The 24,272-nt window shown below is 58.3% G+C and overlaps 11 protein-coding genes across 11 annotated transcripts; 7 read left to right on the top strand and 4 right to left on the bottom strand.

The window, feature by feature from the left end:
• Positions 1–650: 650 nt before the first annotated feature.
• Positions 651–2,389, bottom strand: PLICBS_007974 (uncharacterized protein; the record flags this gene model as incomplete). The annotated part of the gene is made up of 4 exons (XM_018324553.2): positions 651–1,162; positions 1,238–1,574; positions 1,645–1,829; positions 1,897–2,389. 4 exons carry the CDS (start codon positions 2,387–2,389, stop codon positions 651–653), a joined length of 1,527 nt encoding a protein of 508 aa, XP_018177732.2.
• Positions 2,390–3,316: 927 nt separating this feature from the next.
• PLICBS_007973 (uncharacterized protein) lies at positions 3,317–4,264 on the top strand (the record flags this gene model as incomplete). Its single annotated transcript, XM_018324554.2, has 1 exon — positions 3,317–4,264. The coding sequence occupies one exon, from the start codon at positions 3,317–3,319 to the stop codon at positions 4,262–4,264; it is 948 nt and encodes a 315-aa protein (XP_018177733.1).
• Positions 4,265–4,928: 664 nt separating this feature from the next.
• PLICBS_007972 (uncharacterized protein) lies at positions 4,929–5,502 on the top strand (the record flags this gene model as incomplete). The annotated part of the gene is made up of 2 exons (XM_018324555.2): positions 4,929–5,030; positions 5,149–5,502. 2 exons carry the CDS (start codon positions 4,929–4,931, stop codon positions 5,500–5,502), a joined length of 456 nt encoding a protein of 151 aa, XP_018177734.1.
• A 501-nt stretch (positions 5,503–6,003) lies between these two features.
• On the top strand, positions 6,004–7,326 carry PLICBS_007971 (subtilisin-like serine protease; the record flags this gene model as incomplete). The annotated part of the gene is made up of 3 exons (XM_065601294.1): positions 6,004–6,276; positions 6,330–6,515; positions 6,568–7,326. The coding sequence occupies 3 exons, from the start codon at positions 6,004–6,006 to the stop codon at positions 7,324–7,326; spliced, it is 1,218 nt and encodes a 405-aa protein (XP_065457366.1).
• A 1,298-nt stretch (positions 7,327–8,624) lies between these two features.
• PLICBS_007970 (uncharacterized protein) lies at positions 8,625–9,569 on the bottom strand (the record flags this gene model as incomplete). The annotated part of the gene is made up of 2 exons (XM_018324557.2): positions 8,625–9,031; positions 9,086–9,569. The coding sequence occupies 2 exons, from the start codon at positions 9,567–9,569 to the stop codon at positions 8,625–8,627; spliced, it is 891 nt and encodes a 296-aa protein (XP_018177736.1).
• A 1,328-nt stretch (positions 9,570–10,897) lies between these two features.
• On the top strand, positions 10,898–12,330 carry PLICBS_007969 (uncharacterized protein; the record flags this gene model as incomplete). Its single annotated transcript, XM_018324558.2, has 2 exons — positions 10,898–11,778; positions 11,835–12,330. 2 exons carry the CDS (start codon positions 10,898–10,900, stop codon positions 12,328–12,330), a joined length of 1,377 nt encoding a protein of 458 aa, XP_018177737.2.
• A 64-nt stretch (positions 12,331–12,394) lies between these two features.
• PLICBS_007968 (uncharacterized protein) lies at positions 12,395–13,426 on the bottom strand (the record flags this gene model as incomplete). Its single annotated transcript, XM_018324559.2, has 2 exons — positions 12,395–13,299; positions 13,357–13,426. The coding sequence occupies 2 exons, from the start codon at positions 13,424–13,426 to the stop codon at positions 12,395–12,397; spliced, it is 975 nt and encodes a 324-aa protein (XP_018177738.1).
• Positions 13,427–13,913: 487 nt separating this feature from the next.
• On the bottom strand, positions 13,914–14,666 carry PLICBS_007967 (uncharacterized protein; the record flags this gene model as incomplete). The annotated part of the gene is made up of 3 exons (XM_018324560.2): positions 13,914–14,072; positions 14,182–14,562; positions 14,619–14,666. 3 exons carry the CDS (start codon positions 14,664–14,666, stop codon positions 13,914–13,916), a joined length of 588 nt encoding a protein of 195 aa, XP_018177739.1.
• A 2,199-nt stretch (positions 14,667–16,865) lies between these two features.
• PLICBS_007966 (uncharacterized protein) lies at positions 16,866–17,228 on the top strand (the record flags this gene model as incomplete). The annotated part of the gene is made up of 1 exon (XM_018324561.2): positions 16,866–17,228. One exon carries the CDS (start codon positions 16,866–16,868, stop codon positions 17,226–17,228), a length of 363 nt encoding a protein of 120 aa, XP_018177740.2.
• Positions 17,229–18,233: 1,005 nt separating this feature from the next.
• On the top strand, positions 18,234–22,873 carry PLICBS_007965 (uncharacterized protein; the record flags this gene model as incomplete). Its single annotated transcript, XM_018324562.2, has 2 exons — positions 18,234–20,979; positions 21,060–22,873. 2 exons carry the CDS (start codon positions 18,234–18,236, stop codon positions 22,871–22,873), a joined length of 4,560 nt encoding a protein of 1,519 aa, XP_018177741.2.
• A 421-nt stretch (positions 22,874–23,294) lies between these two features.
• On the top strand, positions 23,295–24,146 carry PLICBS_007964 (uncharacterized protein; the record flags this gene model as incomplete). The annotated part of the gene is made up of 1 exon (XM_018324563.2): positions 23,295–24,146. The coding sequence occupies one exon, from the start codon at positions 23,295–23,297 to the stop codon at positions 24,144–24,146; it is 852 nt and encodes a 283-aa protein (XP_018177742.1).
• Positions 24,147–24,272: the final 126 nt, after the last annotated feature.

Raw genomic sequence — 24,272 nt, 5'->3', positions numbered from 1 at the left:
TCCGCGCTTCGACATTGCCGCAGCGCCGAAGGGGAGAGGGGGCTGCCACGAGGGAGCTCACGGAGGAGCTGATGAGGGGGTTGTCGGATGCCGGATTGCAACCCGTATGGACGACGGTCCTTGAGAGTGAATGTTCCTCGCCGGCGACGTCTCAGCGCGACATCTTGAAGGTGAATGGAAGGTCTCTGTGAGATTTGCGTCCGGCCGGCCGGCGGCAGTTTTCGTACCCCAGGGATGGAATGTGACGCAACAACCCGAAACCATCGGCGACATGGGGGGGCCGGCGCCGCAAAAGAGGCAACGAGCTAGCCAGCTAGCGAGCAAGAGACCCCACTGTAGCAAAAGTTTACCAAGACGGGGCCAGACCAGCAGCAATCACAGGGCTGACTGACGGACTGCCTGGCAGCACGATAATCACAGCGGAAGTTACTGGTCGCTGTTTTTTGTGCTCGACAGGGTCGTCCTTCGCAAAATCACCAGTTGCTGGGTCCATCATGATAAGGACGCTCCATCTTTAATTCCTGTATTTGCTGTATTTGAACACGGTTGCACCCTGTGCGGAGACTGTTATCCAAGAGCTTCGGCAAGGACATGCCGTGATCACTCTATTCAACCCTGCTTCGTGCTTGCTCTTCCTCCATTTCCCTTTATTAATAGATGTAGCGGAAGCCGACGGGTCCGTCCCGCGCCACCTCGCCATCCTCCTCGACCACCTCCCTGTCCGCCCGCTCCAGCTTCTTGTTCTCCCACTTGTGGATGTACCGCAGCACAATCGCCAGCACCGCGACGAGGAAGCTGATAACGGCGTTTGCGCTCCCGCCCGGCACGTACTGCGGGCCCGTCTTCTCGTCGTACATGTAGCTGCCGTAGATGGACGCCGTGTTGCCAATCATGTTGGCGATGGCGATGACGGCGGACCGCTTGACGAGCGGCCGCGGGAACGAGTTGGCCACCCACCCGACGACCAATGTGTACGTCGACACGGCCCCGACCGGCATGAGGAACATGGCGAAGAAGCGCGCGCCTGTCGAGGTTGACGCTGTGGCGATGACGTTGCCTGCCGTGGCGAGGATCATGAGGCAGAAGATGTGGATGGAGCGGTCGTTGTAGTGCGCCGCTGTCCAGTTGACAAATACGGCGACGATGAATGTCGCAAACCAAGCTGGCAGTACCGCGTCAGTAACTATCGATCCTCTTTTTTTCGCAGTCAACGATGAACAATGGGTCCGGGACGTACCGGGCACTGTCAGGAGCAGCGTTATGAGCTTATCGTAGCCGAGAGTCTGCACGATGCTGGGGAAGAAGTACTGGAACGTCATGGAAAGGATGCTGAGATGTGTAAACAAGACGAAGATGTAAAGTCGGTAGTCCAGCAGCGCGAGCTTGACGCCCTGCCAGATCGTCGTCGCCTTGAGCTCGTCGGCCTCGTTGACGTCGACCAGGAGCCGCCACGCCGCAAACGCCTTCTCCTCGTCGCTCAGCCAGCGCGTCGTCGCAGGATAGTCGGGCAGCACAAACGCGGCTACAAACGACACGCCAATCGTCACGACTCCTTCCACGATAAAGAGCCACCGCTAAACGTCATCGGATCCATGTCAGCGCCTGCAGTTCCACCGCGCCCACATCCCGCTTCGAGGCACTTACCCATCCGGCAATGCCGGCGTTGCCTGACAAGTCCTTCAAGACTCCATACGCAATCAAGCCACCAAACATGTTGGCGAGGGCGTTGCCGCAGTAGAACCACGCCACGCGCCGCGTGAGCTCGGCGCGGGTATACCAGGAGGACATGAGGAACACGGCGCCCGGGAAGAACGGCGCCTCGACGAAGCCTGGGCAACATGGTGAGCTAAATCACGCAGATGTACATGGGGCCTCAGGGTTGGGAGAGGAGCTCACCCAAGAAGAATCTCGTCACTACCAGCTGCGTAAAGTTGTGTGTCGCCGCATTACAAGTCGACACGACGCCCCAGAGCAGCACAGACGTCGCCAGGTACAGCGACGGCCGCACCCTTGTGATGAGCAGGTTTGACGGCAGCTGCATGAGCAGATAGCCGACGAAAAAGATGCTCGTCGCCAGATTAAAGTCTGTGCCCTTCATGCCCAGGTCCTTTTCCAGCGTTCCCTGTCGTGCCTGTGCCAGGTTCGATCGGTCGAGGAAGTTGAGCAGATACATGATGACGAGGAACGGCATCAGGTGCAAGTCGATGCGCCGAAGCAGCTTCTTCTCGTGGATCAATCGCCATTCCTCGTCCTTTGAAGCGAATTCGAGGAAGAATTGGCGCTGAGCCTCGTTGGCACCGGGGACGATGCCATCGTGCTCCTTGGCAATGGCCGAGCAACGCTCGACTTGGTCGACCTCTTCCTGCTCGTGCTCCTTTGCAGATGTCATGGCGGCTGTCGTCATCCGGCAATTGCAATCAGCTGTGGAGAGGTGTGGGTTCTCGGAGGGCCCATAAGCATAAACGGGAACGACGACAATGCGCGGCACCAGCTTTAATACGCCATGGTGGGAATGACAGCGGGCACAGCATCTTGGCATGACACCCACGAGCGAGACAGCCCAGACAGGTGAGCGGACTCAACACCGTGCCCAACTGCCGACTCCCCCGCAATATTCCCCAGAATTCCAGCGGGACCTGGGGGCTGCTCACTTGCTTGGGCGGGTTCCCGCTAGCCCGCGTGGCGTTCCTGAAGCTTGTTCTGCTTTCCGCGGCTATCAGTATCAAGCCTGCGGAACGCGCGACGAGTGTTTGTGATCATGGCCCTTCATTGCTGGGTCAAGTGCGGCGCCCTCCACCCATGCTGTTGTGATGCGTCCGTGACACCACCGGACCACCACCACCCCCGAGTCGGACGATCCGAGGCCGAGCTGGCCGTCGTTCTCGCGGGGAGACTCGTCACGTCTTACAGCTGCCAGGCCCCCTCGCCAAGTCGCGGCCATTTCTCCAAATGGTCATCTTGCCCTCGTGGCTTGACATGGTTCATGCCGAACTAGCACAGGCTCCCCCGTTCATCATTGCCTGTTGTCTGCTCGTGTCTGCGACGGGGGGAGGAGTTTGAAGCATTGGAGTGTCGATGCCTGGCGGGCGGATGAGGCGCATGAATGACGGGGCGTTCTCCGCGCGCCGGACACAAGTCCGAGCAGCGGCAACCGAGCGGGGGCAGCCATGCAGGCAGTTGAACTCAACAACCGAGTGGCATAAAACGCTGAGGGGTAATGATGAGTTGCCGTTCACACCAAGTAGCAAACAGTAAAGTCGCGTGACTTCATCCTGCTGGGCAGTGCGTTCAACGCGTCGAGCAGCGCAAGGCCATCATGAAGATTCTCATCACGGGGGCCGGGGGCTTCGTCGGCCAGGCCCTCGCCGAGCAGCTCCTCAACGACGGGCATCAAGTCCACTTGACGGACATTGTCGAGCCGACAGTTCCACCAGCTGCGACAAACCGCCAAAATGCAACATGCAGCAAGGCCGACCTCTATGAGCAGCCCGGCGTCGTCCTCTCCAAGGACCTCGACGCCGTGTACGCTTTCCACGGCATCATGTCGGCGGGCAGCGAGGACAACTTTGACCTGGGCTACCGGGTCAACCTACACAGCACGCTACGTCTCCTGGAGGAGATCCGCAAGACCTGCCCGGGTGTGCGGTTCGTCTACGCCTCGTCCTGCGCCGCGTACGGACAGCCCCTTCCGTCGATGCCTTCCGAGGCCACGGTGTGCACCCCCCAAAGCAGCTACGGCACACAGAAGATCATGATCGAGGCTGCCGTAAACGACTACAACCGCCGCGGACACATTGTCGGCTTCACGCTGCGGTTCCCCAGCATCACCGTCCGCCCGGGCAAGCCCACGCAGGCTGCGAGCAGCTGGATGAGCGGTATCATCCGCGAGCCGCTGCAGGGCCAGGAGAGCGTGCTGCCCTGCCCGGACGACTTCAAGTGCTGGCTGTGTTCGCCGAGGACGCTCGTTCGCAACCTCGTACTGTGCCTCACGCTGCCGCCGGATTGTATGTCGCCGCACGTGCGGCAGGTGCTTCTACCCGGCATCACGGAGACGGTGGGCAGCATGTTGCAGGCGTTGCGGGATGTCGGCGGGGAGGAGGCCGTGCGGTTGGTTAGGAGGGAAGATGCGACGCCTGAAATCAAGGCGATGCTCGATAGCTGGCCGTATGAGTTTGACATCTCGAGGGCTCTGGCTATTGGCTTTGTGCCGGACCAGGCTTTCCGCGATACTGTGGAGGATTTTGCGAGGAGCTTGAAACAATAGACAAATAGAAATACTCATATCGTTGCATGGCCACAGGGTGATGCGATATTGGGCTTACCCCGACTCGAACCACGACAACAGGCGACCCAAGACCGTATTTCGTATTGTTTTGGAGGCGAACACCAGACGGACAACACTAACAGCGACGGGCTGGCGATACCCCGCCCCGTGCCGCCAAACCCCCACCCTCGACGGCACACCATCTCCCTGAGCTCCCTGAAGATTTGGCACCCGGTGACTTTTGTCCGTGTCTGACAATGACCCCATGAGTCTTCTCGCGTGCATTTTTCTTTGAGTATGGCTCCTTGGAGCGACTCAAGTCATCGCGGTGAAACGATGAAGCGCTCAGCGGCGTGTTTAGCTGCATTTTGAAGTGTTGTACTTCTCGTGAGCCGAGGTTTGAGGGCGCAGGGTAGTCAAGACACAAAGTATCTGTGTCCAGACTTGCAGCAAACGCTTCCAGTCTTGTGAACGTCTGGGAACTTGCCGCTGTGATTAGCCTCCTTCCATATTCGGGGCAAGAGGCTGAAAGTCGACGATCGCCTTCGGGTACAAATACATACATGTAATATTGTCAGAGCCCCGAACTCACCGTCTCGAGCATGCACTCTGTCAGTCTCGCTTTCTATTAATAGGCAAGCGATAGAGCGACCAAGAAGATCCAATGGCCTCAAGCGACAAACCCAAAACCATCTCCGGCGGTTGCCTCTGCGGGTCGGTCCGGTATACAATCACCGTCCCTCCGGACCACGATTTTGACGATGCGGTACGTCTCACCCAACGTCCGCTTCCATGGCTCAAGCCTGCAGCCATGGCGACCACCTTCCCGAAAACAATCTCGCCGCTTTTCGCTGACAGTTCGCAACTGCCTCTCATGCATATAGATCGGTACCTGCCAATGCTCATGGTGCCGCAAGGTAACTGGCTCTCTCATGTTCCGCTTCCATCAATTCAAGAAGGTCGACGTTGCATGGGACGCCGATTCGACGCTGCGCACCTATCAGGCGGAGCCAGACAACCACCGCGGGTTCTGCTGCAACTGCGGCAGCTACATGTTCTTCCGCAGGGAGAAGAGCAAGCTCATCAACCTTGCGGTGGGATGCTTCGACGACGACGACCTGCGGAAGTACGGCCCGCTGTTGACCAAGGAGGGGGGCAACTTGTGGTGCCGGAACGAGATTCCTGGCGTCACGGATCACCTTACGGGCGAGAAACATGACACTGAGCCTTCGGATTGAAGCTGCAGCCAGTTGGGCACTCGTATAACATGGAGTTGAAGAGAGTTGAAGTAAATTTACAATACACACGTGAAACAAGCAATAGCAACAGCTTTTCGAATCCGATAGGTGTGTTGAGTGTGGAACCCATTCCGCTGTCAACCCTTATCTTCTTCAGCGATGCACTGACGCGACCAAGATCCGTCCGTAGTAGCGCTTTGACAGGCAGGTCCGGGAATTTTAGGCGAGTGTGCAGCCTCACTGCTACGCTCCCCGCACTCCCCATCTTCAATCGGGAAGGCCGCCAACTTTAGAACGCACCTTCTTGATCCTCCCGCCCGTTTGATCTTTGGACTTGCTAGCTGAACCTGGTGTCATTTATTGCGACGCAAGCACGCCTTTTCTAGGGAGGCCTAAGCGACAATGTGACCCGTGTTGTAGATAAGATCAGCAGCGATGCCATCAATCACTTCGTATGAACGTTCGAACATGGTCCAAGATTTGTAGCTGAACACCGCTACTATGCAAGTTCTAGCATTGTTCTTCGTCTTCTCGGCCCAGGCGGCATCTGCAGTGGCTGGCCGCAATACTCTGGCACCTCTACTCAAATCTGGCGGTCAAACTGTTCCTGGCAGCTACATTGTGAAGCTCAAAGACGGCGTGTTGACCACACAGACCGATGTGCAGTTGAGCTCCTTCACGGAGCGCGCGGATCACGTTTACACGCACGCCTTCCACGGCTTCGCGACCAAGCTAGACGACGAAAGCCTCGTGGCGCTGCGTCGCCGGTCAGATGTGAGGCTGAACAATCGCTCTAAAAGTGACCACATCCCTAACAGATAGCCTAGGTTGAGTACATCGAGCACGATGGCATTGCAAGCGTCAACGGCTACATTGAGCAGCCCAATGCGCCATGGGGTCTTGTTCGCATCTCGCACCGACAGCGGGTCGGCACGAGCTACGTGTACGATGACAGCGCCGGTCTAGGAACGTGCGCATACATCATCGACACGGGCGTTGACGTCACTCATCCGGTATCCGTGACCGCTGAGTGAGCCCAATGTGTCGAGGGCTGACATGTTATAGGAATTTGGGAACCGTGCTCAGGTTCTCAAGTCGTTTGTCAACGACACCACGGATGGCAACGGTCACGGCACGCACCTCGCCGGCATAATTGGCAGCAAGACCTATGGCGTCGCGAAGAAAACAAGAATCTACGGGGTCAAGGTCCTTGATAACAGTGGCAGCGGGACCTACTCTAACATTATTGCCGGCATGGACTTTGTAGCCAAGGACTGGAAGACGAGAAACTGCCCCAAAGGTGCCATGGCCAACTTGAGCTTAGGCGGCAGTTTCTCCGCCGCCGTCAACAACGCCGCTGCGTCCCTCGTAAAGGCAGGGGTCTTCACTTCCGTGGCTGCAGGTGGCGACAACTCGGATGCGTCGAGAAACTCGCCGGCTTCGGAGCCGACGGTGTGCACGGTCGGAGGGACGACCCGCTCGGACACCCGGCTGAGCTCGTCCAACTACGGCCCGATCGTTGACATATTTGCTCCAGGAGAAGCCATCACGTCCACGTGGACTAACGGAGGGACGGTCAGTAGAGACGCCTCTCCTCTGGGCACACTGCGCTCACACATGATCTTGCAGAATACCATATCGGGCACGTCGACGTCCGCTGCGTACATTACGGGACTGGGCTGCTACCTCGCGGGCTTTGAAGGAAACCCTGGAGCGGAGCCGCTTTGCAAGCGCATACAGGAGTTGGCCACGAAAGATGTCATCCAAAATATTCCGAAAGGTACACTGAATTTGTTGGCATTCAATGGGAACCCAACGGGCTAGTCTTGGCACGGCGAGCACTCCCAGTGTCTCCCGAACAAGACTTTGCCGGGGTATAGCGACTGGATTCATATTAGTTATTAAAGGGACTGGATTATAGCGGCCAACTATATATTGATGTCGAACCGTCTCGTCCCGGTCTGCGCGAAACGACAACGTCTCATAAATGCAGTCATGTGCCGGCATGAGAAAGTCTGTCTACTCCCGTCCAAGAGGCCAAGACCGTGACACGTCAGAGGCTGCGCTTCCTCAAGCCTTGCCTGGTAATGGGAAAGCGCCTTGCATCTGCGCCTCGGTCATCGCTCGCCGCGGGCTCACTAGACGGCTGCGAATATAAAGCTCGCAGCCCAGGGCATTCTAAGCCGATGGTGGGAAGTTCAATGCATTTGTAGCATTCGTTGACCCGAATTGTCTTACAACTTGCAGTTAAAATGCTCATTCAGGCCTTTGCAGTTCTTCTGGCAGCTTCAACCGCTACAGCGGGCGCCGTTGACCAAGAGCGACGGGCCACTCTCATCACCGCCCCTTCTGCACTGCAACCCCGGGCGTGTAGAGGATACAGATTGAGTTGCAGTCCCGGCGCCCGCCTTCGTACCAACAAAGGCCAGGCAGACTTCACAGCCATGCATTGCGCCGATGGCCGGGGTCGTCACACTAACCCCACCATCAACCTGAGCCGCTGCCTCGGCAATACCGGAGGGAGGTTGGTCGGCGGTCACGAGTGAGTCCGGATGTATTCTCGCTTGTTCGTTTACATGGCGGTGCTAATCAGATCTTTGCAGTTTCCACAAGACTTGTCGCGACTTTGTGGTGACCGGCTCAGTGCTTCATGCCAACTGCGACGATGGCAGTGGATTTGAGAAATGGCCGGCAACTTTCTTTGACCTCGGTAAATCCTACTTCAGAACTGCTTGGTAACACATTTTTGGATGCTAATTCACGCGGTCAAGACACTATTCTTTGCAATCGAGGAGGAAAGCTGAGGTGTTCAATTCAACACATGTATGATCAGGATGACCGGCGGTAAAGCTGGTGGAACCGTTCATGTTCATACGAACGGCGAGATTGCCACACATTTTCCTCAACTTCCAGTCGCTAGAATTTGGCTACGACGACCTGCTATGGATAGTTCCAACTCATTCTTACATGTACTTTCGCCCCCTCATTGTCTTCTGGTTGCTCCATGTGACATCATTCCAGCCTCGTGCAGGGTTACACCCACAAGATTCACATTTGATGTAAGATTAGCATTTGCCCAGTACTTGCAACGGCATCAGACAACTGACAAGTCCCCGCCGCCACTACCACGACTTTTCTGTCTTTATAGGCACATGCAACAGGCGATCACCTGCCGCAGTCTCTGCAGGAAGTTTGCCCGCGCGAATGTTGACCTGCAGGGCTTGATGGATCAGGCGTGGCTCCGACAGCGTGGCATCGCGTTCGGTCCTCCATTTGACGAATTCGTCCTCGGCAACGCCATCCTTTAAATGCTTGTTCCGGGCGCGCTGCTCGGCGACCGTCATTGCTGCAACAGGGCCGTCACGGCTTTCGGGTGGATAGTCGTGCCCAGTCCAGATCTTGAACTGCTCGGGATGGCCTAGAAGCTTGCGGACCGAAGCAAAGAGCTTTTTGGCATCGCCTCCTGGAAAGTCGCATCGGGCGGAGCCCACGTCGGCGTTGAAGAGGGAGTCTCCGCAGAATATGTTGTCTGATCACTGGTGTTAGTCACCGTTCAAAAGCCTGTATCGAAAGGGGCGCTGACCTCCAATGCGATATCCAACGTGGTCGGGAGTGTGGCCAGGAAGATAGAGGACAGTTCCGACCAGGTTCCCGATGGCAAGTTGGTCTCCATCATCCCACAGAAAGTCAAAGGCGTTGCTGCACTCCCCGGCATCAATTTGGTACCTTTGGCCGAATCGTTCTTGTACCTCTTTGATGCGCTTGCCAATGCCTGTCGCCGGCTTTTTGCCTTGGGTCTTGCCCAGCTCGCTCTGAAGGTATCCGGCGGCGGTAAGGTGGTCTGCGTGGGCATGCGTCTCGAGAATCAGATCAACCTTGTACCCGTTTTCCTTGACAAGGGCGAGCAGCGAGTCGGCATTTGTCGTGCTGGTTTTGGCGGTCGCGGGGTCGAAATCGAGCACCGAGTCGATAATGGCAGCAGTCTTGGTCGCGGGGTCAGCCACGATATACTGCCATGTTCCGGTCTTGGGGTCGTGGATGTCGTGGATTCGTGGCTGGTCTGCCATGTTGCCCTGGCTTTCCCGACGGCGGGTGCTGTGCTGAGCTTGGTGGAGATGTGCTGGTGGGAGATGGACAGGGACTGTTGCAATAACGGGCCGCATGTGCCTCAAGTTCAGACAATCTTTGACACGGTCGCGTTGGAGCGCATATATGCCATTTGCGCCATAACACGAAACCTCATTGTTCTTAAATGCGAAATAACCTGGGTGTTGCCATGGTCCAGTCCCCGAGGCAATCGCCAAGCTGGTGTTGTGGAGGTCGCCGAGCTCACCGGAGTGGTCGGCGGCCTGGTGGCTTGAATGTCAGCTCTCCTCGCCGACCTCGTCAATTCGCCCACGCCTCAGCAGATGCGCAGTTGTCGAGACGTCACAAGACTTCTTTGGCGTTACAGCTCTCAAAGTGTAAATCACCTGGGGGTCTTAGGGCATCTCTACCAAACCAAGGCCACTCATCGCCGTAGCATGCTTCCCGGTTGCCTGCGCATCTTGATGTGAGCTCGACGGCGCGCCATGGCCAACTCGCCCGATCATGTTGAAATGGCAAGGACGCTGTGGAGACTGCGCGGGCTGTGTCCGTCCACCCCTCGACTTACACAGAGGGTGACTTCTTGAGCGGAGCTGCCGTATAGGCTTGTGCTGAATGCTTCGGAGCAATGTTTCACCACCGGTCCGTACCGACGGTGTCGTGACACTGTCGTTCAGGGCTTTCAGGGGCCGACTTACACTCCGAGCCGCCCCTGGCCTTGGGTTCGTATTGATTCGAGTGAAAGTGGACTGGACTGCAAGCTCACGCATTGAGTCTCGGGCGTGTACCGATTCCGCAATTGCCGCCCTTACAGGTCTCCTACAGGCCATTGATCTACAGCGTACTGCACTGATGGAGCACAGCGGGATCATTTCTAGCATGGCAAATGTTTACTAAACCGTCGTGGCAAAGCGAGGTTGCATGCAGAAGGGCATATTAGCGCACAGCCTGGGATCCTTCTGACAGCAGCGGTGAGACAATAAAAACAGTCTCGGGCGGCTAGACAATTCTTCATATTCCTGTGATGAGAGCTGTTCACATTGATAATGCCCTTTCATCTGGCAGTACGTGTACACAGCTTTACTTCTCGCAGAAGGTTCGCCTTTTCTCCGCTGCCGAAGAGGGATGATGGCAGGCAATCCACAGGTACGGCAGTTCCCCTCGCGTGGCTTCACTCAATGAGATGCAATGCAAGGATGGTTGGTGGGTGGCATTGGCTACTGTGGTCCTTCAACTTAAGTCTTCCCAGGCTAACATAAGTTTTCCCGGGGAGCGCGATGCCCTCGTAGCCGCTGGGCTCCGAGATCAAATGCTCCTGCCTGGTGACGCAGGATACGAGTCGCGGATCGAATCGTGCTGGTCGGCAAGCTCTCAGCTGCGATCGTTTTGCATTGTTCAACCCCGAACCAAACACGATCTTGCTGTGACGGTCCGAACACTGGCTGCCTGCGGCCGCGGCGAGTTCGCAGTCAGAAGCGGCGGCCACAGCCACTGGGCGGGCGGGAGCAACATCAACAACGGCGTCACCATTGATCTCATTCACTTCAAGACGATTTCCTACGATCCAGCTCTCAAGATGGCATCTCTCGGGCCAGCGCAGCGTTGGGGGGATGTCTACAAGGCCCTCGAACCGGAGGGTGTCATGGTTGCAGGTGGCCGGGATGGCGATGTCGGTGTCGGCGGCCTCCTAACGGGTGGCGGCAACTCATACTACGCGGGTCGAAAGGGCTTCGCTTGCGACAATGTCGTTAACGCCGAAGTTGTTCTTGCCGATGGCACCATTGTCGAGGCCAATGCAAATGTTAACAAAGACCTATGGAAGGCTTTGAAAGGCGGCTTGAGCAACTTTGGCATAGTCACGAGGTTTGACGTTCACGCATTTGCCGCCCCCCAGCTCTGGGGTGGTCTTAGAGCCTCTTCTGCATCCCACGCAGACGCCTTGATCGATGCTCTGGTCAACTTTACCGACGACAACCACAAACACCCAGAGGCAGCTTTCATAATCAATTTCACGTACCAGCCAGGTCTATCCCCGGGCATAATCGTGGCTCATGTCATAATAGACGCCGATGGGGTGCAGAATGCTCCAGTGTTCGACGAGGTTCAGCGTATCCCGGCATTCTTCAGCGACATCAAGACACGTCCTATGAGCGGCGTCGCTAACGATTACATTCTCCCTTCCGGATTGAGGTAGGCTTCCTCCTATCCCCCTGCAGCTCTGCTCTACCGCTAAACGTTGACGGCAGAAATGTCTGGTTCACCCTCACCTTCAAGAATGACAAGCGTGTCGTGAAGGTCGCGGCCGAGCTGCACAATGCCCTAGTCAAAGATTTGCTCGAGAGTATTCCAGCAGGCGATCTTGTCACTCAAAGCCTGTTTCAACCAATTCCCAAACTGTTCGCTGACATTGGCGTCGCGAATGGCGGCAACGTTCTCGGGCTCGACAAGGCGGAGGGTAATTCGCTACTTTGGCTTTGCGCCGCATCCTGTCGCACGCCTGAGGAGGAGGCAATAGTGTACAGAAAGTGTCGCGCTATGACGGCGGACCTCAAGCAGTACGCTGAGTCGATCTCGGCGATCGTTCCTTGGATCTACGTCAATTACGCAGATCCGAGCCAGGACGCCCTCAGCAGCTATGGAGTGGAGAACGTCGAGTATATGTGGCAGGTCGCCCAAAGGTATGACCCCGATGGAGTGTTTCAGAACCTGGTTACGGGATCATTCAGATTGCCTAAACACTGAGCTTCCTGGCTATGACTTTTCAACTCTTGTACCAAATCCTTATGGCTCGGATATCGTCGAGCTATCAGAGAGCTGCCCAAATGCTGTCATCGGCCAGCCGGTCCCACACCACGTCCACGGCTTGCGCTACGTTGCTAGCTATGATTCCTGCGCCTGGGGTCATGTTTGGTCCGGGGTCGTTGAACACAAGGACAGGCCGGGTGGTGTTCTTGCCGACCTCGAGAACTGTTCCTCCCACGAGAGAGTCCTTTTCGACGCAATCCAGCATCGCACGCGCGACCTCTTCGGGGGTGACCCAGCCGTCCTTTTCCTCGTCAATGTAGGCCAGCTTCTCTGGATTGTCGGTCCACAGAGGCGTACGGACCAGACCCGGCGCCACGGCGTTGACACGCACTCCCAGCTTCGGCTCCAGAGGGGCCAGGCAGCGGGTAAAGCCGCTGATCGCATACTTTGATGCTCCATAAAGCGGCGCTAGAAAGGCAGGTAACTGCGCTGCAATTGATGAGATGAGAATCACTCGCTTGGGGTTCTGAACCGACACTCTCTCTGGCGACGGGTAGGCCATGCTTCCAGACTGAGGCGGGTGAAGCCAGAGCTGTAACGCGAGCTGAGTCGTCCGAATTGGATGCGTCACGTTGATGTCAAGCAACGCGTAGCTATTGCCCTCAATACTATCCTTGCTCTCCGGTGACCCTGGAGGGTGCCAGAAGTTCGACCAAGACGGCTCGAAGACCCCCGCTCCGGGACAGACAATGTCGAAGCTACCAAACTCGCTGACGGCCACCTCAAACATGCGACGAAGGTCGGCCCAGAGCGTCACATCTGCTCTGACGAACACGGCCCGGGGGCTTCTTTCTCGGCCGCCGTACTGTGAGATCAAGACCTCTGCTTCAGGGCGGAGGCTCAGGTCGGCAAAGACGACGTTGCATCCTCGATTGAGTAGGAGAGCAGCGAACGCGAGGTTAATACCTTGAGCGCGGCGTTAGGTGCCGGTATCAATAGAGATCTATCGGACATGGACCGTACCAGATCCGGCGCCGGTAATGATGGCGCTTTTGCCTGGCACAAAGAACGGAACTGGGGTTTCCGTGGTCATGATGAACGATCGCGACGCTCGCGGTTGATAGTTCAATGCCGGGATGTCGCAATCGTCAGCAATCTTCGTGCTGTGGCGGCATTACTCTGCTTGGTAAGGTATCTAGCTCTCTGCACTGCATGTGTGAATTTATACCTGGCGGCATATGTCTCATGATCGCTTCTGTCGGGTAGCATCTACCCCGCCTCATGTCGGAGGCGGGCGTCACAACGGTCTCTCAGCTTCTTTCGCTGAACGCCGGGTCGACTGTCGCCCGGAGAGTCGATTGGTGGCTTCCGATGCCACCTTTGACGCCTTGCCGCCACCACGGAGACGAGATAGATCCGGGAGCCTAAGAACCCCGCACCAGACGATAACATGAGTTCGTGTTACTTGTGGGCGTTGCAAGGAAGGACCGGTACGCGAATCCTGCGGTGGAATGTCGAGCTTTTATCATTGTTGTATTAAAGTAAGATACGGGGTGCGTTGCGCCTCTCCCATGAGCGTTCTAGCAATCGCCAGCGCTGACAATAACGTTCCAGTTCTCCCTGTGAAACACCTGGCCAGCCACGGTGGCATCCTTTGAGGGGACGTAGCAATGGCTGTAGATGAACGAAACGCCGTTCGCTATCCGGCTATATGAATCCAGGGCAAACAATCTGAAGTTCTATAGCCAGTTAGTATCATGGTACATGCAGGCGCGCGAGGTTCAATTGTCTTTCAGTTTCACTGATCCTGAAATAGTCTGAGCAATAACACGGGAAGGAAAGACCTACATCGTTACACCACCAGACAGCAGTATCCCATCGGCAGGCAACCTGTGCGCATGTACCCGGACCCCATGGAAGAAGCGGGATGTCTCGGCTATAGTCCAGGTCGTTGACGATGCCCTGCAGGACTCCGGCGCCTCCAAACCCACGCTTCGAGTCGCAGTTGAACTTCGCGTTCGGGGGAAAGTCCGCTTCCCGCTTTTTCAGCTCCGTAGTGTTTTTTCTGGGGAAGTCCGAGTCCCAGTTTGGGTTGAGCTTCAGCAGCTGGGCGCGGGCCTCCTCAATGGTGCCATTGAGTACAACAGTCTCTCCTCCGGGCGTCACTTGGAACTGCCAGGACGGGACATGTACTGCGAAGCCGTTACGTGGAGCCACGAGGCCCATTGCCTAAGTTATCCATCAGCAAATTGCCATAGGGATGTCATGCGCTTGGTTACACTCACCGCAGGCAAGGCGCAGCAAAGCGAAAAAATGTAAGCTGTGGCCTTCATGTTGTCGGAGACACCGCGTATTGTGGTATGGAGACGACCTATAGTTTCGGGAGTGCTTGGGCCGCCTGAGTCTGGTCTTCGAAGCCTTATATGTCGCGGGCGTTGAGCGTGTTGAGCATCTTTGCCGCAAGCTCAGAGATAAGTTGGCTTAAAGCTCTTCAGCCCGCAGTCAAGGCTCCGGTATTACAGCATTGCAAGTACACGCCAAGTAGTGGTCCGTGGTCACAACGCGTCCACTGAATCTGGTCTGCACAGGCACCTTCATGACCACACAATCGATAGATTGTGGAAGTGCTATGCATGGGTTGGTGTTCTGAAACACGCCATACCGGGGCAGAGGTCCAAAATTTGGAGCAGGTCCAAGCTCAGAGTCCCAGCCTCTGCCGTTTAGCCACAGAAATGGCGGTCGTTGGCGTGCCATCGCTGTTGTTGCGAGTCTGCTCTACCTAATTGTCTGTGGGTGGTGCCTATTGTCCAGAGAGCGGCGCCTGCCCGTCAACCAGTGGAGTTGCCGAGGGCGTATGGGCCATATTCTATCCGCTTCTAGGTGTACTGCACAGGTGCGCACTGTGAACCGTGTAAGTACGAGGGCATTATGTAGGATTCAAGAGTTGTTGGCCCTAACTCCAAGCCACCACACTTATAAAAGTACCACTCTTTGCCCCTGTAGGAGAACTGCATGTCCAGAGGCTGGCACTATACAGCCAAACGGAACATACTGAATGGGCTATACCAGACGTGAGGATTGCCGAGTCCCGATGGCCAGCGGTGAGGTGTTCCGTGCGACTAAAAGTCCGCGCCTTCGGTTGTGGCAGGCAAGATGCGTTCCAAGCGTAGTCACTTTAGTTGTTGTCTTTTCAAGCTCGACCTATGCACTGCAGCCGGGCCAGACTTTAACGCGTGCCCCATGGTAGTGACATGAAAACATGTGCATCTCGCTGCAGCATGAAGTATCGCGGCATGCTACGTCACTGAATCAGAAGCCCACATGCATCATCCTCAACTTCCCGCAGATATTTTGAACCTTGACTGCCGGGGGGAGACGGGAGCTAAATTTAGGTGTTGGCCACCCTGCTAATATGCCGGCCGAGAGCCACCCTCACAACTCTCAGGGCTCCGAGACCCAGAAACTACAGCTGACTGGCATCTCGCGTGGGCGCCATCGCACCAAAAGTTTATGCAGCCCGCTGAAAGCCTGCTGGACACTACCTTATTAACTGGCCTGTGCTCTTGCCGCACGGATCAGCTATTAGCTACGACTACGAGTCATTCCCGAAGCTCTCCTAGCACCGCTGTTGGTGGTGACTTCCCGTGCAATGCAGCGACTCAGGCGAGGGCGGACCCTAGCCGCTGCGCGCACAGCGGGATGAACAGATCATGGGGACGCTCCCTGATAAGCGTCAAATAAAACGTCGGAACAAGTGACGTAGTTGTGCAAGACCTTGGATCTTTGCAGCAGGCGGGCCTCACTGCGCTCCGGTGCAGACGAGTTGCCGGCCTCCCGAATGGCCTGAATTCCTGACACGGCGCTGCCACTTGGTTCGGCGTTTTTGCGCAGCCCGGAAGTGGCGTGAGTTGACACAGAATGATACTCGACTACGAGGGGCGATGCGCGAATTGACTTGCGCAAGACCGTGGACACCAGACTCCAGCACGACATCTTGGACTACAGGGGCTCTGACGACACGCTCTGGAGCACTGAATAATGCGATTCCGGCCCCGCTGGCACGATGAGATAGAGGATTGCTCTGGCCTGAGACCCGAAGCAGCGCCTCAGTGGGTTACCCATGAATTTTGCCTGCAGAGCTCACTCACACGCGACACGCGATCACGACTCAGCTTCGTGTCGCCCGTCCGTGCTCGCTGCAGCTGGGAGCTTCTTCCACCCCCATCACCCGTCATTGCCTGCTAGCAGTGATGTCATCCCGCCGGGCGTCAATGTGGGCCGTGGGATCAGGCACTGCCACGGCCCACGAAAACCGTTGGCTGTCTGTCCACCGCAGCCCCGACTAAAGTCTGACGTCGAACATCAGAACCCAATTGAAACGGCAAAGGATGCTGGGGCATACTGGGGCCGGTGACGATCCTCCACTGTCGGAGTAGCAGCGGTTGCAGTGTGCGGCGCGAGGGGGGAGCATTTAAGGGAGGAGTGTCGCTGTAAACAAGACAAGAGCTGATGACAACTTTAAACAAACCGCAATGTCTAAATCAGAGTCTGAAGCATCGACTCTCACTTCCAACCCTGAGTATTTTGAAAAGCCAACACCCACAGAGTCAGCTACCATGCAAGACCAGGAGGAGAGGCGCCTGCAGGCAGAAGCCGCCTACCGATGGGGCAAGACGCCATCGAGCTCGGGCGGCCCAGCCGAGACGGATCCGGCCCGGCTGCCGGTGGACCACCCGGTGCACAAGATCCCGCCCGAGACGCAGGAAAAGATGCGCAAGAAGGGCATCAATCCCGTGCTGAGGGCCGAGATGGACGAGGCGACAAAGGGGCAGGGCAAGGAGCGCGGCTTCTGGAGCAGGTTTGGGCTGACGAGCACGGGGTCCTGGAGAAGGTAGTCGCTGGAGTGTCTGAGGGCAGAGCTTTGTACATTATAGTGATGATGCCTTCGAGGCGATTCTTCCACGGCCCGTGCCAATATGATGGTGTCTCCTGCCAGACGCTGGACGGAACCTTGCGAGCCCATCTGGTCTGGGGCATTCCGTGATGTCGACGCCATGTAGCTGTCGCTTCGCTTGAGCTGGCTCACACCGACGTCCCAGTACAGGCAGGTTGGTCGAGGCACTTGACACGCGGCCTGAACCGACACCAAAGTTTGTTTGTTCCCGGCGTGGAGTGCCACTGGTTGTCGCCATGAACCAGTACCGCTGCCACCGTTGCGTCGGCGGTCCCAGTGGCCCGCCGCCCCCGAGTCAATTGCTGCGGCTGGCTCCGTCCTCGACTCTCGAGCACTCTGGTGTTCGTGTTCCGCAAGCCAACTGAGACCGGCCGCCCTGCGCTATTGCCAAACTACCAAGCTTCCCTCCCCAAGAACCGAGTCCGAGCGACTCCATTCGATACACATGTGAATTGTAATCACGCATTTCCTCTGCCAAGGGTCAAGCTCATTGGCAAGCTTCCCGTTGGTGGGCCCGTCTCTGCACGTCAAGCATCAATGGCTTGGAGCAATCCGGCGATCCGATCACTGCCCGTTGCGGGCGGAGACTTTTTTTTCTGGGGAAAGGGGGACGCAACACCACCACAGAACTCGTCATAGACTTTCATGGCTCGAAACTCATCCGCCACTCCCGCCGCCGCGACTCTCCGCGTCGGGGAGCTGGAGAAGCCCGAAGAGCGAAGGTGGCCCGTTTGTTATGGTACCCTGATGATGATGGGCGAGGGTTCTCCTAGTGAATAAGACTCGCGTCGTGGCCAGGCCTACGCTATGGTTACAGGAATGTGAAAGGGCCAATTGATGAAAGTGCGTGTGCCCATTGTGCTGCACCGCTTCGTACCATCGACAGTCGCCGCGCGGGACAGATTCATCGCCGCCGCCCGCTGTCTCAGGCGAACAACGTTGAATCATGGCGCCCGACGCAAAGCCCGAGTCTCCCGGGACGTTGGCATCGTCCAACTCGACGCTGCCCGCCAACTATACTGCCCACGATGGCACCCGGAGGCGCGACGCGGAGAAGGAGGACCGCGCAGGGGAAGTAGAAGAGGAATCTCCTGGCCACACGCCCTCGGACGAGTCCGCCGAATACGCACCCATAAAGACAAACACGCAGACGGGAAAGCCAAAGCTCGAGCGGCGCAAGACCATTCAGTCGGAAGATGACCTCTTCAGGGTGCTCTCGCAGCGGCGCGCGAGCCGCACCAACACGGGCCTCTCGACCGCCGAGCAGGAGGAGGAGTCGCAGGAGATTGAGCGGCTCATGTCGCGGCTCTTTGGGCGCGCCCGCCAGGAGCACAGCGAAGAGGAGAAGACGCGCCACAGCGGCGTCGTCTTCCGCGACCTGACGGTCAAGGGCGTTGGCCTGGGCGCCAGCCTGCAGCCCACCGTCGGCGACATCTTCCTCGGCCTGCCGCGCATGCTGCGTAACCTCTTCACCAAGGGGGCCAAGGCTGCCGCGGCGAAGCCCCCCGTGCGGGAGCTCATCAGCCACTTCGACGGCTGCGTGCGCCCCGGCGAGCTGCTGCTGGTGCTGGGTCGTCCCGGCTCCGGGTGCACGACGTTCCTCAAGGCGTTTTGCAACCAGCGGGCGGGCTTCGAGGCCGTGGAGGGCGACGTCAAGTACGGAGGCACCGATGCCGCCGTCATGGGGAAGCACTTCCGCGGCGAGGTCATCTACAACCCCGAGGATGACCTGCACTACGCGACGCTCACGGTGCGGCGGACGCTCAAGTTTGCGCTGCAGACGCGGACGCCCGGCAAGGAGTCGCGGCTCGAGGGCGAGACGCGCAAGGACTACGTGCGCGAGTTCCTGCGCACCGTCACCAAGCTCTTCTGGATCGAGCACACGCTGGGCACCAAGGTGGGCAACGAGTTCATCCGCGGCGTGTCGGGCGGCGAGCGCAAGCGTGTGAGCATCGCCGAGGCCATGATCACGCGCGCCTCGGTCCAGGGCTGGGACAACTCGAGCAAGGGGCTCGACGCCAGCACCGCCCTCGAGTACGTCCGCTCCATCCGCACCATGACCAACATGGCCGACGTGTCGACCGCCGTGTCGCTGTACCAGGCCGGCGAGTCGCTGTACGACCTCGTCGACAAGGTGCTGCTCATCGAAGGCGGCAAGTGTCTGTACTTTGGCCCCGCCGACGACGCGAAGCGGTACTTCATGGACCTCGGGTTCGAGTGCCCGGAGCGGTGGACGACGGCCGACTTCCTGACATCGGTGAGCGACGAGCACGAGCGGAGCATCCGTGAAGGCTGGGAGGACCGCATCCCCCGCACTCCGGCCGCCTTCTTCGATGCCTACCGCAAGAGCGACATCTACAGCAAGAACATTGCCGACGTGGAGGAGTTTGAGAAGGAGGCCGCGGAGCAGGCGCGCGTGCGCGAGGAGCGGCAGTCCAAGAGGACAGAGGAGAAGAACTATACGCTGCCCTTCCACCAGCAGGTCATTGCCTGCACCAAACGCCAGTTCCTCGTCATGCTGGGCGACCGCGCCTCGCTCTTTGGCAAATGGGGCGGTCTCGTCTTCCAGGGCCTCATCGTTGGTAGTCTGTTCTTCGACCAGCCGCAGACGGTCGCGGGAGCATTCCCCCGAGGCGGTACGCTCTTCTTCCTGCTGCTCTTTAACGCGCTGCTTGCTCTGGCCGAGATGACGGCCGCCTTCTCGTCCAAGCCCATCCTGCTCAAGCACAAGTCGTTTTCCTTCTACCGGCCTTCTGCATTCGCGGTGGCCCAAACCGTTGTCGACGTGCCGCTCGTCTTCACTCAAGTCGTCATCTTCACCCTCATCATCTACTTTATGGCGAACCTGGCCCGGACGGCGTCGCAATTCTTCATTACCGTCTTGATCCTGTGGCTCGTCACCATGACGACGTATGCTTTCTTCCGCGCCATCTCAGCCTTTTGCCGGACCATCGACGTGGCGACGCGCTTCACAGGCATATCCGTCCAGATCCTCATCGTGTACACTGGCTATCTGATCCCGCCCAAGTCGATGCACCCCTGGTTCAGCTGGCTGCGCTGGATTAACTGGATCCAGTACGGCTTCGAGTGTCTCATGTCCAACGAGTTTGCCGGCCTGAGTCTCGAATGTGTTCCTCCCTATCTGGTGCCGCAGGTGCCCGGCGCCGAGCCGCGCTACCAGTCCTGCGCGCTTCAGGGAAGCGAGCCCGGGCAGACAACCGTCGATGGATCGCGATACATACAGGACGCCTTTTCGTACAGTCGCTCGCATCTCTGGCGCAACTTTGGCTTCCTGTGGGCCTTCTTCATCTTTTTCGTCTTTCTTACGGCGCTCGGCATGGAGCTCATGAAGCCCAACGCCGGCGGCGGCGCCATCACCATGTTCAAGAGGGGCCAGGTTCCCAAGAAGGTCGAGTCAGCCATCGACACCGGAGGCCGCGACCAGAAGAACGACGAGGAGCATGGGCCGATTGCTCACGTCACACCTGCCATGGCGGAAAGGGAAGCCAATAAGGAGGAGAGCAGTAATGACGACGGTCATGCTATGAAGCGCATCGCCAAGAACGAGACCGTCTTTACCTTTCGCAACATCAACTACATCATCCCGTATGAGAAGGGAGAGCGCCAGCTGCTGCAGGACGTCCAGGGCTACGTGCGACCCGGTAAACTGACGGCGCTGATGGGCGCATCCGGTATGTTCTTTTCCCATCGCGGTGGCGTAGTCCTGCCGTTCATATTGGCAGCGCATCATGCTGACTGACTCGGCTCGTAGGCGCGGGCAAGACAACGCTGCTCAACGCGCTGGCTCAGCGCATCAACTTTGGCACCATCACGGGCGATTTCCTCGTCGACGGGCGCCCGCTGCCCAAATCGTTCCAGCGCGCGACGGGCTTCGCCGAGCAGATGGACGTGCACGAGCCGACGGCCACTGTGCGCGAGGCACTGCAATTCTCTGCGCTGCTGCGGCAGCCGCGCGAGGTGGCGCGCGAGGAGAAGCGGGCCTATTGCGAAACCATCATCGATCTGCTGGAGATGCGCGACATTGCGGGAGCGACCATTGGCACGATCGGCGAGGGCCTCAACCAGGAGCAGCGCAAGCGGCTGACCATTGGCGTCGAGCTGGCATCCAAGCCGGAGCTTCTCATGTTTCTCGACGAGCCGACGTCCGGGCTCGACTCCGGCGCTGCCTTTAACATCGTGCGCTTCCTGCGCAAGCTGGCCGACGCCGGGCAGGCGGTGCTCTGCACGATCCATCAGCCGTCGGCCGTCCTGTTCGAGCACTTCGACGAGCTGCTGCTGCTCAAGTCGGGTGGTCGCGTCGTCTACCACGGCGAGCTGGGCAAGGACAGCCAGACACTGCTGCGGTACTTTGAGTCGCACGGCGCGCACCGCTGCCCGCCCGACGCGAACCCAGCCGAGTACATGCTTGAGGCCATCGGGGCAGGCGACCCCAACTACCACGGCAAGGACTGGGCCGACGAGTGGGCGGCGTCCAAGGAGCACGAGACGCGCGGGCGCGAGATTGACGACATGGTGTCGCAGCGGTCGCACGTCGAGCCGTCGCAGAGCCTCCGCGACGACCGCGAGTACGCGGCGCCGCTGTCGACGCAGGTGTCTGCGGTGATGAAGCGCGCGTTCGTGGCGTACTGGCGCTCGCCCAGCTACATCGTGGGCAAGTTCATGCTGCACATCCTGACGGGCCTCTTCAACTGCTTCACCTTCTGGCGGCTCGGGTACTCGACCATCGACTACCAGAACCGGCTCTTCTCCATCTTCATGACGCTGACCATCTCGCCGCCGCTGATCCAGCAGCTGCAGCCCGTCTTCCTCAACTCGCGCAACATCTTCCAGTCGCGCGAGAACAGCGCCAAGATCTACTCGTGGTTCGCCTGGGTCACGGCCGCCGTCGTCGTCGAGATCCCCTACGCCATCGTCGCGGGCGGCATCTACTTCAACTGCTGGTGGTGGGGCATCTTCGGCACGAGGGTCTCGGGCTTCACGTCGGGCTTCTCGTTCCTGCTGGTGCTGCTGTTCGAGCTGTACTACGTCAGCTTCGGCCAGGCCATTGCCGCGTTTGCGCCCAACGAGCTGCTCGCCTCGCTGCTTGTGCCCATCTTCTTCCTTTTCGTCGTCAGCTTCTGCGGCGTCGTCGTGCCGCCGATGCAGCTGCCGACCTTTTGGAGGAGCTGGATGTACTGGCTGTCGCCCTTCCACTACCTGCTCGAGGCCTTTCTCGGCGCCGCCATCCACGACCAGCCTGTGATTTGTTCGGACGACGAGTACGCTCGCTTCAGCGCGCCGCCTGGCCGCACCTGCGAGGAATATGCGGGCTCGTACGTCGCGCAGGCGGGCGGCTACCTTCGCACCGCCACCGACGGCCAATGCGAGTATTGTCAGTACGCGACCGGCGACCAGTTCGGTGCGGGGTTCAGCGTATACTACAGCCACATTTGGCGCGACTTTGGCATCTTTTGCGGCTTCATCGCTTTCAACTATGCCATCATTTATGTAGCAACGTGGCTGCGGTTCCGAGCCAAGAACCCGCTCAAGCCGCTGCTGCGCAAGATCCAAAAGCCAAAGGAGTAGAGTCAAGATTAATTAATTCTATGAGAATGTGAACTAGACTTCACAGCCTAATAAAGATACTATATCGATGCTCATAGGTAGCGGAATAAGACGTGAAGAAGTGAATTGAAGCTTGAACGATGTTGCAGGGTAATCCAAAGTCACTGCCTCATTTCGCCGACTGGCATTCGGCCCACCGAGCTTGCCATATTAGGTAATCCAAGCGCCCGCCTACAAAACCCACCAACTCCGGACAGCAGAAAAAATTGCTTTCCTCCTTCCAAACTCAAGCTTCACCGCTGGCGCGCACTCGCACAACGCACAATGGCATCCTTGCCATTGCCGCAGCCTCCGTGAAGTCACGAGCTTTGTCTTGCTTCTCTCCCTTTTCTTTCACACATTGCGTTCTCGTCTTTGTTGTCGCGTTGTCGAGCGTGCGAGCATGCGGTTCCTGTTCATCCGCCACGGCGAGAGCGTCGACAACGTCGCCGGCGTCTACGCAGGTTCGCGCGACTCGCCGCTGACCATGCATGGGGTCTTGCAGGCCCGTCGCCTGGCGTCTCACCTGGCGGAGGGCGTCAATGCCGAGAGCCCGCCTCTTGCGCACGTCTTCTCGTCGACGCTGCGCCGCGCGGTCAAGACTGCCCAGGCCATCTGCGACACGCACAACGAGCACCGCGACGGACATCGCTTGTCCGTCGTGCAGGTTGCCGACCTGCAGGAGCGTCATTTCGGGGCCCGCGAGGGCGTCAGCTTCCGCTCGGGCGGTGCTGCTGCTCCCGCGGCACCGGATGTGCGTGCAGGCCATGACGGCGCTGAGACGACGGCCGCGATGAAGCGTCGTGCGGACTCGTTCCTCGACGATTATATTGTGCCGTTGCTGTCCTGCGACGTGGATGAGCACGTGTCCTGCGCGGTCGTCGCGCACGGCATCATTCTCGCTGTTCTCTTCCGCGCGCTTGTGGACCGCATGCCGCACGGGACTGTGGGCCTTCCCGCGGAGCAGGAACGCAACGGCCTAGTCGTCGGCGACGGTGCTCCGTTCGTCCTCCCCTCGTGGAGCAACACAGGGTACCTCGACTTCGTCGTGCGGAGCGTGGTTGATGCACCCGCTCCGTCTCTGGGCTTGACCCCGTCGCTTCCGCTGTTGCTCAGCATCCGGCGCGTCAACTGCACCGACCACCTCCGCGGCCTGCGCAAGACCCGCGGCGGCATCGGCAGCGCCGCCTTTGACGAGCGGCAACGCACCGTAGACAGCTTCTTCACCCGGCCTCAGCCGCCGCCACCGCCTTGAAGGCCAGACCACATTCAAAGGGTACGTTGTTTCTTTTACGTTGCTTCCCTGCCGCCTTTGGCATCTCGAGGTCTCGCCGACCTCTGCTTTTGTGATGAGAAAGAAAATATTCACAGACCTGTACTG

Source organism: Purpureocillium lilacinum, assembly GCF_023168085.1.
Source record: "Purpureocillium lilacinum CBS 284.36 DNA, scaffold_6, whole genome shotgun sequence".
In the NCBI taxonomy this organism is placed as follows: Eukaryota; Fungi; Ascomycota; class Sordariomycetes; order Hypocreales; family Ophiocordycipitaceae; genus Purpureocillium; species Purpureocillium lilacinum.
This window is presented reverse-complemented; position numbering and strand designations above follow the sequence as displayed.